The 16,779-nt window shown below is 44.2% G+C and overlaps 1 protein-coding gene across 1 annotated transcript; it reads left to right on the plus strand.

Annotated features, from left to right (window-relative positions):
* Positions 1-619: 619 nt before the first annotated feature.
* Positions 620-15,487, plus strand: EBPL (EBP like). The gene is made up of 4 exons (XM_029602834.1): positions 620-854; positions 4,075-4,144; positions 12,417-12,555; positions 14,755-15,487. Exons 1-4 carry the CDS (start codon positions 675-677, stop codon positions 14,993-14,995), a joined length of 630 nt encoding a protein of 209 aa, XP_029458694.1. The 5' UTR covers positions 620-674; the 3' UTR covers positions 14,996-15,487.
* The last annotated feature ends 1,292 nt before the right edge of the window (positions 15,488-16,779 follow it).

Consider the following 16,779-nt stretch of genomic DNA (forward strand, 5'->3'; position numbering starts at 1 on the left):
GCTCTGTGCTACATGGTGAAATACTCTTCCTTAACATAAAGTAGGTGTATTTTGTCTCATTGGCTGGTATCCCTCTCCTAATTGGAGCTAGACCTATATTGTCATTCCCTTCCTCACCATCAAAGTTTTGGTTTGCTAGTTTTTTAATTTTAATTCTTATTAATCTGTGGGTGAGTGTTGGCTTACGATGAAGCAAAGCAGTGTGAAGCAATATGGTCTGTTCGTGCTCCTGTCGGATTATGTCCAGCAGCAGAATTTCTAGTCTTCTAGCCTCCAGCAGCTGCCCACGACCCATCCGTCCTTTAAATCACTTGCCATTGAGCATCTGTAGGATATAGAAACGAGCCGCCCTGCGCATTGCTTTTCATCATGCCTCATTTATTGCTGTAGCTCAGACGATAGGCTGTCAGTGCTTTGATTTCTTTTTTTTTTTTGTGCCCTCCTCTGCCACCACCCTGATGTAGAAGCTTGGGAACTCTGCACGATCCTAGGGCCATAGGGCGCAACCTTACTGTTTAGTAACCCCTGATTACAGTAACCTCTAGCTATGGCCCGCCCCCTTCTTGCTGTCAACACTAAAAGGGCGGGGCTTGATATTGAATCTGATAACTTTATTGGCATGACCCTTTTGAAAGTAACAGGCAGCACTGCTGGTTGCGAGCAGATAGGTAGCCATGGCCGGAGCGGAGGGCGAGGTGCTGCTTGGGCCCGTGAGCCTCTGCTCGCTCGCCGTCTGTGCTGCACAGCTGGCCCTGGGCTGCACGCTGGCGCAATGGCTGGGCCGGCGATGCTCAACCCCCGATCGCCGGGTGCTGGGCTGGCTCTTCTACGATGCGATTGTGCATTTCACGCTGGTAAGTCGGGGCTCGAGGCCGCTGTGGCGCCAGACGGGCTTTTCATCTGGTACCATGGGATATCTGCAGGCTGGGAGTTGGAAACGGTGCCATGGGATATCTGCAGGCTGTTAGTTGGAAACGGTGCCATGGGATATCTGCAGGCTGGGAGTTGGAAACGGTGCCATGGGATATCTGCAGGCTGTTAGTTGGAAACGGTGCCAAGCAGCAGATCATGCAAAACCATGCTCCCCCCACCCCGCGATCCTAGCAGCTGGGCACTCTTGGAACAGATCTTTCGCCAGCTTTTGCTTTCTAAGGGTAGAATTTGTTACACTTCTTACATCCTTTTGCCTTTTGACATGAATGCGTGCCCTTGTGTGTTGGGGGAGAATTTTTTTCCTTACGCTTGTAGGTAGAGCGGGAGCTGTGTGTTCGCTGTTAAGGTCTTGCTGTCCCCTAAGTGAACACACGTAGCCTAGGTGGGATTGGAGAGCTGCAGCATTCAGCCCTTGTGCAGTGATATCAGCATAAATGCACGTTAAGCCTGAGGTAGGGGGTGCTGTTTTCTTACTCGATTTCCTCGGTTGCATGAGGTTTTTATTTCTGTTAATGTCGCACCACGGATCTCTTCCTTTCCTCTGGAAAACTTGCCCTATTTGTTTGCGGTGTAAATTGTCTGTAATGCACCGTTGGATGGATTTCCAGTTCCACTGCTGCCCGTGAGTGCTGTATGGTCCCGGTGACACGTGTACAGTGACAAAAAGTGTTCAAAGAGTAACATAGTAATGACGGCAGAAAAAGACCAAATGGTCCATCCAGTCTGCCCGGCAATTGTCTTATGGTAGTATCTACCCCCATGTGTGGAGCCAATCGTCCTGTTTTTAGACCTGCTTTTAAAAATTTTGTTTGCAATGTGTTTTGTTTTGTGGCGCTCTAACTGAAATGCTTTTTCCAGTCCTGCTGGTGTCACCAATCCGATCCTTCTAGGAAAGTACTTTGCAGTGCCCATAATCAAGGCAGCCCACTCCGGGCTCGGCCAGTAAAATAATTTTTAAATGCCAGAGTTTTAAAGCCCTTGAAATGTGGCAGACTGGACATTATGTAGCAGGAGGCAGGTTCTTGACAAGGCTTCATTAACTTTTACTGAGAGGAAAAAGCTGAGGAATTGGATTCAGATGACAGACATAAGTGAAAAACTACAGAACGGCTTCTAAGGCCAAGTCCATAAGCAAAACACATCAACACTGAATTTTCAAGAAGGCTCGTTGAATAACTGCACGGAGCAGCAATTGCAACCCCTAAGAGAAACCTGGGATAACTTGCACGGCACGGCAGATACTACCACAGGAAGTTTGCTGGGTAGACCATTTAATCCTTTTCTGCCGTCGTCACTATTGGGCCAATACAGTAAAAACCGCGGGAGAGCCGGCGCTCTGAGGCAAGCGCCAGCTCTCCCGACGTGCGCCCAGGCCACTCTCCTGAGCGAGTGATTGAGTATTTAAATGAGGGCCCGCGGTAAAAGGAGGCGCTAGGGTCACTAGCGCCTCCTTTTTGACAGAAGCGGCAGCTGTCAGCGGGTTTGACAGCCGACGCTCAATTTTGCCGGCGTCTGTTCTTGAACTCGCTGACAGCCACGGGTTCGGAAAACGGACGCTGGCTAAATTGAGCGTCTGTCTTCCAACCCACGGGCCGTGGACAGATTTAAAACATTTTTTTTTAATTTTGGGGCCTCCAACTTAATATCACTATGATATTAAGTCGGAGGCCCCAAAAGTACTGCTTTTCTGTACACTTTCCCTGTGCTGGCTGAAATTAACTTCTGCCTTTGGGCAGGCGTTAACTTCTGAAAGTAGAATGTGTGGCTTCGCTGCACATTTTACTTTCTGTATCGCGTGGGAATAACTAATAGGCCCATCAACATGCAGCAGACTTCACAGATTCATAGGAATCTGATAGGAGCCACAATATGAATGTTTTTGCTGTGGCCCCCTAGAACTAGATTGAGACCACCATCTCATTTCACATAAGTCTCGTTAGCAGGGATTTGAGCAGTAGCCTAAAGGTAAAACTATTTGTAATGCTGTGCCAATTTCCCTGCGCCATCCTGATTTGATCAGGGGCTAGGTTTACTAACAGTACAGCTCCTGAATGATTCATAAGGCAGGATGCTGGAAGCTTGCATCTGCAAATAAAACCCAAAAAAAACCCACCTTGCAAATTCAGTTTTGCCTTTTTAATTTTAAGGCTTTTTTTGACACAGCTTTCTATGCTTGGTAAGCTTATTTGATCAGGTAAGCTAAACAGACAAGTAAAGATGTATAACTCATCATTGACCAGCTATTATTTATTTATTTATTTGAAGGCGCTTTTAGACCTATATTCGTGGGTACATCATATCGGTTTGCAAGAAACTGAACATAGTACATGAAACAGGGTGATCAGAACTTGGAAGGGGTAACATTAATTGTAGCAGACAACATAATGGAAACAAAGAACATGATTGATGTAGAGGGTAAGGGAATATGAACTTGAGGGGGGAGGTGATGGGAGGGGGCAAAGGTGGAAAGGGCAAGTGAGATATATACAGATTTAGATCATCTGAAGTTGTGGGATGAGGGGTACAAAAGAACATTGTTCAGTAATAATAAAATAAGAGGTAGAGCATTTAAGGAATGTACATTACATGAGAATATATGATGAGCAATATAGGACAATGTTAGAAAGTATAGGACATTGTCAGAAAGTAAACATGACATTATTGGAACATAGGGGGCCAGGGGGAAGTATGTAATATGGCTTATTAGCCACATAAGCCAGAAGGGCAGCAGAGCAGAAATTGGGGAGCAGATGAAATATGAATGGCATAAAGGATCAAAGCCAAGGTAACTCCCCACATGTTGTAATTCTGAAGCAAAAGCACAGAGCAGGAGATTTCCACAGGTGCAGTTCCCGATTTTTGGATTTTTCCTTTTGGAGCCTGCTTTTTAATGAACTGAAATCAGAGCAGTGAGCAAAGAATTTCATGAAGAAAAGAGAAATCTGGTATAAGGGTGTCCTGAGTTATATATCACTGGATCCTTTGCAAGTATATACATCGGTTCTTTTTACTAATTCAGCCTAAGGTGATCATCTGGCCCTCCAGCGGCAAGGCATTCAAGAAGGTTCTCAGCCCATACTCATGAACACTTTGGTGTCATAATGCAACAAGTATCATCAGAATACACTGTCTTATTTTTAGGAAGGACCATTTGTCTACCTGTCATTGGTTGGAACAGTAGCACGGTCTGACAGCATGCTTGCTCTTCTGTGTAAGTACAGCCTATGCTTTATTTCCATGAGAATAGTCTTTTTAGAGTGTGTGTGTATTTTTGCCTATGACTAAAGTCGTCATATAGCAAAGATGGGAAAGTTTTCTTTTCCTGATTATATGCCGTGCTTGGAGAAGCGTTGGAATCTGACTGCTGAAGCTCGCCGTGGAGTCATCTCTGTTGTGATGGCTAGGCAAAGAGACTGCTGTAATACCAAATGTGTCAATGTCAGATAAAGCCAGTAAGAAGGATCCTGTTCATGACAGCATGTGGATATTTTGGAACTGCTTTACCTGGATGCTGCAGCAGGTTCTGAGTGCTTGAGGCACTCTGTCATTGTGCGGTAGTTTCACCAGGCATGTTCTCATATCCTGGGAATGTGTTCTTTATTATTCCTCTTTGCCATATATGTAATGTGATCAAATCTGCCAACCAACAATGGTTTTTATATGCTGCTCTTATATCGTGTATTGGCAGGAGTGCAAGAGGATTTTAATTCTTACTGATGCTTAGTGGCCCCACCTCTGCCTCCATCCCCTTGGAAGAATAAATGGAACAAGTGACTTTTATCTATCATGATTTACTAAATGGGAATAAAAGTTAATAAATATATAGAAAAAGATGTACATTTTTTTTTTTAGATTCTATTCTGACCCAAGGAAGTATTCGTTTTTTCTAAGCTAGTCAAGAAATGTATTGTCAGTCCACTTAACATAATTAAAATGTGATACTTTAAAAAAAAAAATATATATATATAGTTTTTATTTATTAACCTTTATTTCATGTATTAAAGTGAACTAACATGGCATCATACTACTTTATATCCTTTATTATGTTACTACAAAAATATTCTTTCATTTATATAGTGCCTGTCATGCAGATTGGATCACTTAGGGTTATTAACAGATCTGCTTATAATGTATGCACAGAAAGGGAATGTCCATTACTGCCAAGTCACCAATTTCTGGAAGGAAAGTTTTGACAGACCCTATCCTGCTTCGTTCTGTTACCTACAGTGCTGATTTCAAATAGAAGCAGAGTCTACAACTACCAGAATGCATTGAGAGATGCAAGTTCAAAACCCAGAACTGATCTAAACTGCTTGCTGGAACGGGGAGCTCCATATTTCATTTTCACTGGCTACTTCAGAGCCTCAACAGCCCAGTAAACTATGCCCTGTCCACTCCAATCCAAGTTCTGCACAGATTGGGCCAGATATTCATACCTACGCGCAGGCATAGATTTGTGCGCGCAACCCGGCGCGCACAAATCTACACCCGATTTTATAACATGCGCGCGCAGCCACGCACATGTTATAAAATCCAGGGTCGGCGCACACAAGAGGGTGCACACTTGTGCAACTTGCGCACGCCGAATCTAGGGGAGCCCCGATGGCTTTCCCCATTCCCTCCCCCTAGCTTTATTTTTTTATTTACGCCTGCGGGCGCGTGATCCCCGGGCCCAGTGGCAGTGGAGAGCCCTCTGGCCCCGCCCATTCCCCGCCCATTTTTCAAGCTCCGGGACTTAACACGTGTCCTGGGGCTTGCGCACATCGCCGGGCCTATGTAAAATACGCTCGGCGCAAGCAGGAGTGGGTTTTCGGGGTTACGCACGTAACCCTTTTAAAATCCGCCCCATTGCTTTGAAACAGGTTTTGAAAAAAACAGGATTGGCTCAGCTGTTCTTATAAACCTAAAGCCAGGTGCTTACCATACAATTGATCCTTCCACTCCTAGTGATTCTGTGTTAAAAGCAGAAATGTTTATTTTTATAACACCGTCTATATCACCTCCTTATATTCCTTCATATGTGAGTGACTCACCATTCATTATGAGTCATTTGTATAGCACATATCACCTACACACAGTACTGAACAAAGACATACCGGACAGTCCCTACTCCTTGGCATTTACAGTCTATTCAAGATAGACAGACAAAACACACAGCAAAAAGATAGAAGAGATTTTGGGGCCAAAGCAATATCAAGCACAAAGAAACATGCATACACATCCCCCTCTCCTGGGCACCTGAGGCAATAGGCAAATGAGTTGCTGCACTGAAAAGGACGCACTAGGGATAAATTCTGCGTCCCTAGTGCGTTCATGGCATCAGGCATCCAGGGGATATGGCTGTGTGCCAGTTAGGAAAATGGACGCTCAGTTATCGAGTGTCCATTTTTCCTAACTTGGACACAGCCACAGGTTAGGAAAACAGACGCCTGTAAATTGAGCGTCCGTTTTCGTAACCTGAACGCTGTCAAGACTACTTTTTTTTTTTCTTGATGCTGTTTTTTGCGGTTCCCCCTACTTAGTATTGAGATGATATTAAGTAGGAGGAGCCACAAAAAATCAGTGTTTTCTTCTTTGTTTGTGTAGCCTTGGGGGCGCCTCAAGACTTAATGCCAACTCCAAAGCTGGCATTAATTTTTTGGAGTTAAAACCTGTGCCTTGTGCACACGGTAATTTTTGTGCAGTGGGGGTAATAGCTAATAGCTTAATCTACCTGCCATTTACACGTGATGAGCGATATTAGCTACGTGCTGGTTTGGACGTGCCATTTGGACGCACTAATCCCATTATTGCATGGGGAGTTATTGTAGCGCATCCAACCGCGGGGCAAATTGTGCGCTAGGCTGAGCGCACTCTATATTGCATCGGCCTGTGAGAGTTAAAGGAGCAGAGCCAGGACATAGGAGGTTAAAGCAGGTGGATTGTAGGTGGGCTTACAAAATCAGAAGTTTTAATTAAGTAAAGTGGGAAAAGGATCAATAGTTAACTTAATTGGTGAATCAGCCAAAAATTAAATGTTTGCCACAGAAGCAATCTGGGTAAGAAAAGAAGACAACTGGTGTGGGATACATGGCTGAGGGGAAGAAATTTGAATTTCAAAGAGCTTTCTTAACGACTGTAAATACTTTTCTCATACAATCTGAGGATCCACTGCCCTATAAGACTGCCTAAAGTTTACATAACAAACCTGCAAAACTAAAGGCTGTTAACATACCATCCTTTGCTTTTGTAGATATGTCTATGCTTTTTTAATGTTTCCTTACAAACACTTGAGCCTGAGGAGTGATGAGGGAGTACCCTATCTGTGGTTTTACCTCCTGCCACATTCAACGCCCCTATAGAAGTAGTGGAGCAAAGGGCATGGACAGCTATAGATCCTTAAAACAGAAACTACACTTTAGCAGGACATCTCACCCAGGTCACAAATGCATAACGTAGACAGACCCTCACCAGGTACTAAATAAGGAACACAACAAATAAGAAATAAAAGGGAAGTCTTGCCTAACAGATTTTTTTTGAAGGGGTTAATAAGCATGTGAATAAAGGTAAACCAGTAGATGTGGTGTATTTGGATTTTCAGAAGGCGTTTGACAAAGTCCCTCATGAAAGGCTTCTAAGAAAACTAAAAAGTCATGGGTTAGGAGGCGATGTCCTTTCGTGGATTACAAACTGGTTAAAAGACAGGAAACCGAGAGTAGGATTAAATGGTCAATTTTCTCAGTGGAAAAGGGTAAACAGTGGAGTGCCTCGGGGATCTGTACTTGGACCGGTGCTTTTCAATATATTTATAAATGATCTGGAAAGGAATACGACGAGTGAGGTTATCAAATTTGCAGATGATACAAAATTATTCAGAGTAGTTAAATCACAAGCGGATTGTGATATATTACAGGAGGACCTTGCAAGACTGGGCATCCAAATGGCAGATGAAATTTAATGAGGACAAGTGCAAGGTGTTGCATATAGGGAAAAATAACCCTTGCTGTGGTTACACGATGTTAGGTTCCATATTAGGAGCTACCACCCAGGAAAAAGATCTAGGCATCATAGTGGATAATACTTTGAAATTGGTGGCTCAGTGTGCTGCAACAGTCAAAAAAGCAAACAGAATGTTAGGAATTATTAGGAAGGGAATGTGAATAAAATGGAACATGTCATAATACCTCTGTATCGCTCCATGGTGAGACCGCACCTTGAATACTGTGTACAATATAGTTGCGATGGAGAAGGTACAAAGAAGGGCAACCAAAATGATAAAGGGGATGGAACAGCTCCCCTATGAGGAAAGGCTAAAGAGGTTAGAACTGTTCAGCTTGGAGAAGAGACTGCTGAGGGGGGATATGATAGAGGTCTGTAACATCATGAGAGGTCTTGATCAAGTAGATGTCAAGCGGTTATTTACACTTTTGGATAATAGAAGGACTAGGGGGCATTCCATGAAGTTAGCAAGTAGCACATTTAAGACTAATCGGAGAAAATTCTTTTTCACTCAACACACAGTTAAGCTCTGGTATTTGTTGCCAGAGGATGTGGATAGTGCAGTTAGTGTAGCTGGATTCAAAAAAGGTTTGGATAAGTTCTTGGAGGAGAAGTCCATTAAATGCTATTAATCAAGTTTACTTGGGGAATAGTCACTGCTATTGGTTACATCAGTAGCATGGGATTTTCTTGGTGTCTGTGTACTTGCTAGGTTTTTGTGGCTTGGTTTGGCCTCTCTTGGAAACAGGATGCTGGGCTTGATGGACCCTTGGTCTCACCCAGCATGGCAATTTCTTATGTTCTTATATAGACCGTAATTGAAGCAGAAACACTAATAAGCCAAACTCTGTAGTGCAAAACTGGAAAAATAAATAATTACCCTCCTCCTAAACACTGCTGTCTCCCTATCCTGGTGGCAGTGATGGTACTGCATGCACCTCTGTCCTGTATTGTTCTTCTGGGGCTATGTGAGCCATCTGGAGAAAGAGGCACAGAAACTGAAACTTGCCAGGTCAACCCAAACAGGCCGATCAAGCCAACTTTGGCCCCATTGCATGCTTAAAAGTTGTAATTCTGGGAAAATCTATGAAGAGTAGAGACAATGTCTCCGTGCAGGCATGGGGCAATACCAGGACTTGATTAGCATGTTTGGGCCGACCTGAATAAGCCCTCCCCCTAACTATACCCCCTGCTCCCCCAGTCCTAAGTCTTGGGGGCCAGAAGAAAGAACAGCAGGAGCACAAATATCCATGGGCCAGCAGCCTCTTCTCCCCTGCACCCCTCCCTGAGTCCAGCCTAGCCCAGAGGAGTAAAAGCAACAGGGATAATTTTGGCCTACGTGGGCCATGCCCGCAGACACAAATGAGTTTTCTTGCCTGGGCCAGCAGGAGCGTTGATCCCCTGGGCAGCATCCTAGGCCTAGCCAGGTGGCAAGTTTTGACCAGGATACAGCATTGTTGGAGACAGGCAGCAGAGTTCAGTACAAGTGAATTGGGGTTGGTGTTGGGGCTGGGGTGCAAGCTTGCGGCCGTCTAGTTCTCCTCGGTCGTCTTCAGCACTTGCTTCACCTTTTGTCTCTGTGTGGCCAAACTGCAAACTTTCAGAGTAGCGCATTGCAGCAGCCAGCTGTGGAAACAAGAAGGAAAGGGGCAGAAATAGCCAGGCTTTCTGTGCCAGGGCAGTTGTCCCACTTGCCTAGCCCCTGCCCTGATAGTAGGCTGGGTTTTTTTGTGCTGGTTCAGCAGCAGTGCAGGAGATTTTTCTGCTTTACAGCATCTGCTCAGCTCAACTTCTGTGGGATTCCCACGCTGGCAGTAAAACTTTCCTAGTGTTGCGCACGTCATCCTACAGGCCTATTTGTACTAATGCTCCCTCCACATCTCCCACTTTGCCCTCAGTCCAGGGATCACAGTATCTGCTCCAGCCTCTTCTCCCCCCCCCACAGTGTGATGAGTGGTGTGGGAGTGAGAACTTCATGCTGTGGTGTGGTTGACACAGCCTTGTAGGTGAATCTGCGAAGACTTCGCCGACAGCTGGCAAACACGCCCTGAAGCGGGACAGACCGGAGCTTCACCTATACCAGCCTCTTCCCCCAACAGGTTGAGCCCTTGGGTTCTGGCGGCTGGCAGAGCTTACGTGGGTCCCTAAGGCGGTAGTGAGAGCAAGAGTCCAAGAGCACGCTGGGGTTAGGACAGGCAGCAGACGGGAAATACCGAGAACAGGCCAAAGGTTGGGACAGGCGGCAAGCAGGTGTGGTCTTCATCCAAGGCAAAAGGTCAGGTCCAGGCAGCAGGCAGGCGTTATCAGATCCAAAACAAGAGATCCGGTCCAGGCAGTAGGCCAGCGGGGTCAGGTTTGAGTTCAATACCAGGAGATCAGGCAAGGATAGATGAAGAGACACTAGACAAGACTGGGAAGAGAAGACGAGGCTAGGCAAGGCTGGATGAGGCGTCATGTGCTGCTCTCGGCCGCATTTGTCTATCAGCGTCCCCACCATGTGAGGAGGCCAGCGCTTTCTGGGGTGAGTGTGGCGGCTCACGGGGCCATCTCTTGGGTTGCCAAACGTAACCCCTAGGCTGCCTTCTCCAGTCCCTCCCCTCTTGTTTCCTCCCTTATCATATTCAGGAAACTTGTTGGTGTTGACATGGGGGAACGTGGGAACAAGAGGTGAGGGGGGGTTGAGATTAGAGAGCACACAGCAAAGAAGAAAACAATTTCTCTGCTTCTTCATGAGCCCTTTCCCTGCTGTTTCCTGTAGGCTAACTGAAGGAGAAGGGTTGTCCGTACTGTGTACTGGCTGAAAATTTCTTACTGGTACAAGTACCTTACCGTACCTGCTTCCTTGCAACACTGTGTATTATTCTACAGTTACACTACTCAGGTAGTTCAATTCACTTTGTATCTTGCAGCACATTAAGTTATTTAGTAACTAATCATATGGTACCACCAGTGTACGCAGCACTATCAGGCCGATTCAGTAAAGTTTGATTCGATATGTATATCGAGAATGTCGGTATATAAAAACCCTAAATAAATAAATAAATAAAGTCCGCGGGAGAGTGGGCGAACGCCCGCTCGCTCTCGCCTATGCGCGCAATACAGTATTTAAATTAGGCGTCCCTAGCGCCTCCTTTTTGACAAGAGCGGCGGCTGTCAGCGGGTTTGACAGCTGACGCTCAATTTTGCCGGCGTCTGTTCTCGAGCCTGCTGACAGCCACAGGCTCGGAAACCGGACGTCGGCAAAATTAAGCGTCCGGTTTTCGACCCGACAGCCACCGGCCGACTTCAAATTTGTTTTTTTCTTTTTTTTTTTACATTTTTTAGCCTTCGGGACCTCCGACTTAATATCACCATGATACTTTCCCAGTGCCCGAAGAAATTGGCGCCTACCTTTGGGTAGGCGCTAATTTCTGAAAGTAAAATGTGCGGCTTGGCTGCACATTTTACTTACTGAATCGCGCGTGAATACCTAATAGGGCCCTCAACATGCATTTGCATGATGAGGGCGCTATTAGGTTCGGCGGGTTGGATGCGCTTTTTCCGCCCCTTACTGAATAAGGGGTAAGGGAAAACACGCGTCCAGTCAAGGGTTAGCAGTGCACTCCGTCGGAGCGCACTGTACTGTATCGGCCTGTATGTAAGGTGCTGCACATGGTGATAAAGTACCTGCTGCTAAAAGCTTCTAAATTTGAGTCCTGATCACAGAAAGGAGAAGTGAGTTGCAATGGCATGACCCAGTCCAGCTTCGGGATGTATTGTGTGCTGTCGCTGATGCACATAATTGCCTCTCCCTGATGTAATAAGCTGTGCATTTATTCGCTGAATTTCAGTGCACACTTTAATGCACATCAAGAACAAAAGTAGCTCCCAATGCAGTAAGCTAATGCATCAGGAGTTTAAAAAACTTGCTTTGTGCACAGAAATCTAATTTCTGCATAAATTGTGTTTTATGCACATAAATTTGGAGTACATTACCTCCACACTATAGACTAAGAATAGCCAGAGTAACTTGACTCCAGCTCTGACCAGGAATTACATTTTCAGCATTAAGAAAGCATGCATTAAGCCTGCTCACCTCTTTGTGTTGGGGAGTAATAGCTCATGCCTTCATTAACACAGGATTTAAATGGAGTAGCGCTAATTTGGTGCACACAGTTTTACACAGCTTTGCATGCACCTTTTTTTTTTTTTTTTTGCAAGCAAAACTCATTGCTGCATCAGGAGTAAAGTCTGCACCCAAAAAATGTGTGCACATTTGTAGGTAAAACTGTGTGTTTAGCCTAGCCCACCTTATTACATCGGGCCCGGAGGCATTACAGTTGCTCAGCTAATCTGAAACATTTCCCAGGTAAGTACGCTCCATAGACGGGCAGTAAAGCATGCACCAGCTCTCAGAACCAGCTAAATGCCATTATGAGCAATGGAAATAAAGGTTAACGGCTACCACATTACTTTTTTTTTTTTTTTTTAATTAGAAATATTGAAATGGGCTCCTTCCTTTCCAGGGAAAGAATATGGAAAAGCAGATGCCAGGTGGCTTCATTCTGATCCCACCATCGTATCCCTTGAAATTATTACGGTTGGTTTAGGAGGTCTGCTAGCACTGGTTCTCATTTTTGCGATTATCGAGGACAAACCCTACAGGTAAGTGCAGTTGTACGCTTCACACATTCTCACAGAATACAAATGTCAAACGGTGGTTGGCATCCCCTCCTCAACGCATCGACTGGCAAACTGCATTGAAAGTACCCTTTTATATCAGTCTGCGTTTGGATTCTTGCCTTGTGGCCAAACCTTGACTTTCAGGGCGGAGGTGGCATTCAAATTTAAGGGCAGACCTCAACAAAAATTCAGTTAACTGGTGAAAATATAGTGAGAACACTTTGGTACAGTAAACTCATCAGAATTACTGTTTAGTTTCCAATCGATCTTCTCTGGACCTAACAAACCCAGTATCAGTATTCATGACATCACTCTGCTGGACTGATGCTTTACTGTATTTTGAAAGAGAAATATGATCGCTGGAGATTAGCCTTAGTGCAAAATAGCTTCTCGGACATATTTATCTTTAATTACATTTTCTGTTCCAGTTGTATAGTTAAAAGCTATAACTAGATTCTCTTTCTCTTCCTGTGGATTTTGATGTTTGCTCTAATTTTGGTTTTGTCACAACTATTTTACCACTTATGTTTGTGTCCCTTTTTTTTTTTTTTTTTTTTAAAGAAGTGTGCACATTTTTAATCATGGGAATGAGGTTTGTGTACAATCAGAAGTACCCTTTGAGGTTCTGCTTCAGCTGTCAGATGTGATGAAGGGCTCTGGCACAGCAGCAGCCCAGTCTAGCTCCAGCTTTAGGTGGTGAGATATGAGTAGTAGGAGATGCTGTTGAAAGGCACTTACTAATGAGCCCACATGAAAATAAACTAGAAAAAAGTGAGTTTAAACAGCAGACACCAATTAGCAGATAAACGATTGGAGTAAGTAATTCTGCTTTTGGTGTTATCCATTAAGTGCAAGAACTTGCTTACATTGTTTGTGTGCAGCTGTGTCCTGTACATTTTGTAAAGTGGAGCAACGTATGAGCTTAGGGGATTACTGCATTCTAGCATGTCCTCTTTTCTGGGAGCCTCTGCCAGGCGCTACAATAAGAAGCACCGGTAACCACGCAAACTAGTCTTGCTTGAAAAGGGTCTGCTTTTAACACCTTCTAGTTTTACTGCGTTGTACATCCAGGGGTGATTTCTGGCAGCCTGCATAAATCTGTCACAAACTTACGTTGCACCAGTTTTCCAAGTGAACTTGCTTGCATACGTTCGCTTTGAATGTTAGCCCATGCAAACGTGACACCTGCTGTTTTTACAGGGAAGTTTCCATGATCGAAGAGCGTGGGCGCCCACCCCCTGATGTGCTTAAAATTACACTCTGAGGGGCGGATTTTTAAAGGGTTACGCGCGTAATCCTTTTAAACCCCTCCTGCGCGCGCCGAGCCTATTTTGCATAGGCTCGGCGACACGAGCATGTCCCGGGGCTTGAAAAAGTGGGCGGGACCGAGGCCTCCGACACAGCGGTCGTGCCGGGGGCAGGCGCAACTTGGATAACAAAGGTATGGGGGGGGGGGGGGTTAGGTAGGGGAAAGGAGGAGAAGGTGGGGGGGAGTGGCGGAAGGAAAGTTCCCTCCGAGGCCGCTCTGATTTCAGAGCGGCCTTGGAGGGAATGGGGAAAGCCATCGGGGCCATCGGGGCTCCCCTAGGCTTGGCGCGTGCAAGGTGCACAAGTGTGCAACCCCTTGTGCACGCCGACCCCGGATTTTATAACATGCGCACATGCGGGCATGGATTTGTGCGCGCAGACAGAAATAACAGTAGCCCTGATATTAAGTCCAGGAAGTAGATTTGGTCACGGCTTGGATATTTTAATCATCTGGATATCCTGAAATGGGGGGCAAAGGTCTGATTCCAGGTATTTGATGCACCATGTACCTGGCCTTAATCCATGCACCTACCTCTTCTGTTCCTTTCGCCAGAGGCACTGCAGAACAGTGTTAGCAACCCAAAGGGGAGAAAATCTGGTGTCACCCAACCAGTGACATCTGTTCAGTTCAGGTTGCACCAGTCCCTGAGGGAACCATGATAGATATCCCTTCACCCAGGGACTGCTGCTGTGACACTGAAGGAATTGGCAAGGGATATGGCAAAGTACCTAGCAGCTAAGAATGATAAACCATTGTCATGATGGGAAGCAGGCTGAGAGAGGTTCTCAGTGTAAAGGAAACAGGGAAGCCCAAAAATAAGTTTATGAAAGTTGAGGATTGTAGCCCCACACTTGTCTCTGTTTCTGTTGCAGGCATTTCATACAGATTACGCTGTGTGTATGTGAATTATATGGCGGATGGATGACCTTCTGTCCAGACTGGCTCCTGGGCAGTCCCAACCTCAACACCAGCAACTGGCTGTATCTATGGATTTACCTGGTGTTTTTTAATGGTGTCTGGGTAGTAGTGCCAGCGGTGTTACTAAGGCAGTCTTGGATGGAGCTCAGAAAAATGCACGAACTAAAAATGAAGAGCGGGAAGAAGTTAAGGTGAAGGTTCAAAGCAGCTTCATAGATGCCCCGCCAGTGTAGGGAGGCCATAATTACATGAGACACGGCCCGACGTGATCAGAGAGCCCATCGCTACTTTTCCAGGATTCACGCTGCTGCTCTTCAAGTCTTCGTCTCTGTGTAGAAATCGGGCATCTTCCAAGGTCCGTTCTTTTCCAATTCATTAACCTTTTTTCACCTTTTACTACTTGCCTCTGCAGAAGTGTTTTGAGAGGTGAAGAAAAGACATTGGTGCTTTTTTATTGTCCATTTATTTTCAACTGTATTTTTTAGCATTTATGGTGTAGCCATATGTTCTGTTTTGGATAGCCGAAATCCACTGTGCTGTTCATTATGTAGTGTATATTTAATATTTTTAAACTGCAGTATTATGTTTTTTGATCATTAATCTCAGGGAGAATCACTGGTTATCAATGAATGTCATGATGGAAAGAATCATGTTTGCAAGTAGTACAAATAAAATGATATATTACTGTATTGAACCCTGAAGAGTGATATATTGCTCTGATTGAACCAAATATTGTTTTCTAATAGTACCTATACTCAACAGAATAAAATCAATTAACAACTGTCATATTGAGCACTTTACGTACCCTCTGGCACAAGTGTACACCAAATAAAAATATTGATAAAGCTTCTGTAAATAGGAAAGGGAATAGCATCAGGGCTATAATTTTTTCCTCTTACCATGCGTATTTATTTAAATGTGATATCATGAGCCTGGAGTAAGTTACAATAAATAGCCAAGTTTAAAAACACAGTACTATATTACAAAATCATATACATAATACCAAAGCAAAGAAACCTCCAATAAGTAAGAGTCATATGCATAAAACTTAAAATCCCAAAAGGTATTTCATTTCATGTATTTAAAATGTATATTCCACACATCACATAGCGGATTACATCAGAATTACATATGTAATAAAATAAAAATGAATTATTACAAATACATTTTTCAAATAAGAGCTTAATTCAATTTAAAGTCAGCTTTATGAGATGTTGAAGGCCGACAAAAAAAAAGATAGGTCTTCAAGTCCTTTTTGAATGATTTTAAATTAGGGGCAGGTCTTAGCTGCTCCGGGATAGAGTTCCATAGACCTGACATGGTGATGTCTAATCTTGCAAGCTTAACTGTCAGGACTTCTAATAGACCCTTAGCAGATCGTAGGTGCCTGGAAGGCTTCTATAAATGAAGGTTTGAAATTAGCCAGGTGCATGAGTCCTTATGGATGACATCAATGTGTTAGCATTTTATATTGAGTCCACCAGGAAACCGGAAGGCAATGTAACATTGAAATTACAGGTGAAATATGTTCATTAAGCTTTGTGCTGGTTAGTATCCTTGCAGCAGAGTTTTGCACAACCTGTAGTGGACAAATATTGTTGGCTGGAATGCCAAGGTATAGGGAGTTACAGTAATCAATAGAATTGGGTACAAGGGATTGCAACTCTGATCTAAAGTCTTGAGGATTTAACAATCGTTTGATATGTTTAATAGACATAAGTTGTAAAAGGATGATTTAACCACTGATAAAATGTGATTTTTTCATTAAAAATGATACCTAAATTTCTGGCTGTTCTGCCAATAGTCACCTGATGGTTCAAAAAAGTCATGGTGATAGGGATTGAGTAAGATGGAGACGATTCCAGAAAGTAGAATAATTTCAGTTTTTGAAATATTTAATTGTAGTCTGTGATGTTCAAGCCAACTTTTCACTGAGTTTATAAATAAGGTTACTAGGTCAAGATTATATGACCAGGAAT

The sequence above is a fragment of the Rhinatrema bivittatum genome, chromosome 5 (genome assembly GCF_901001135.1).
Source record: "Rhinatrema bivittatum chromosome 5, aRhiBiv1.1, whole genome shotgun sequence".
In the NCBI taxonomy this organism is placed as follows: Eukaryota; Metazoa; Chordata; class Amphibia; order Gymnophiona; family Rhinatrematidae; genus Rhinatrema; species Rhinatrema bivittatum.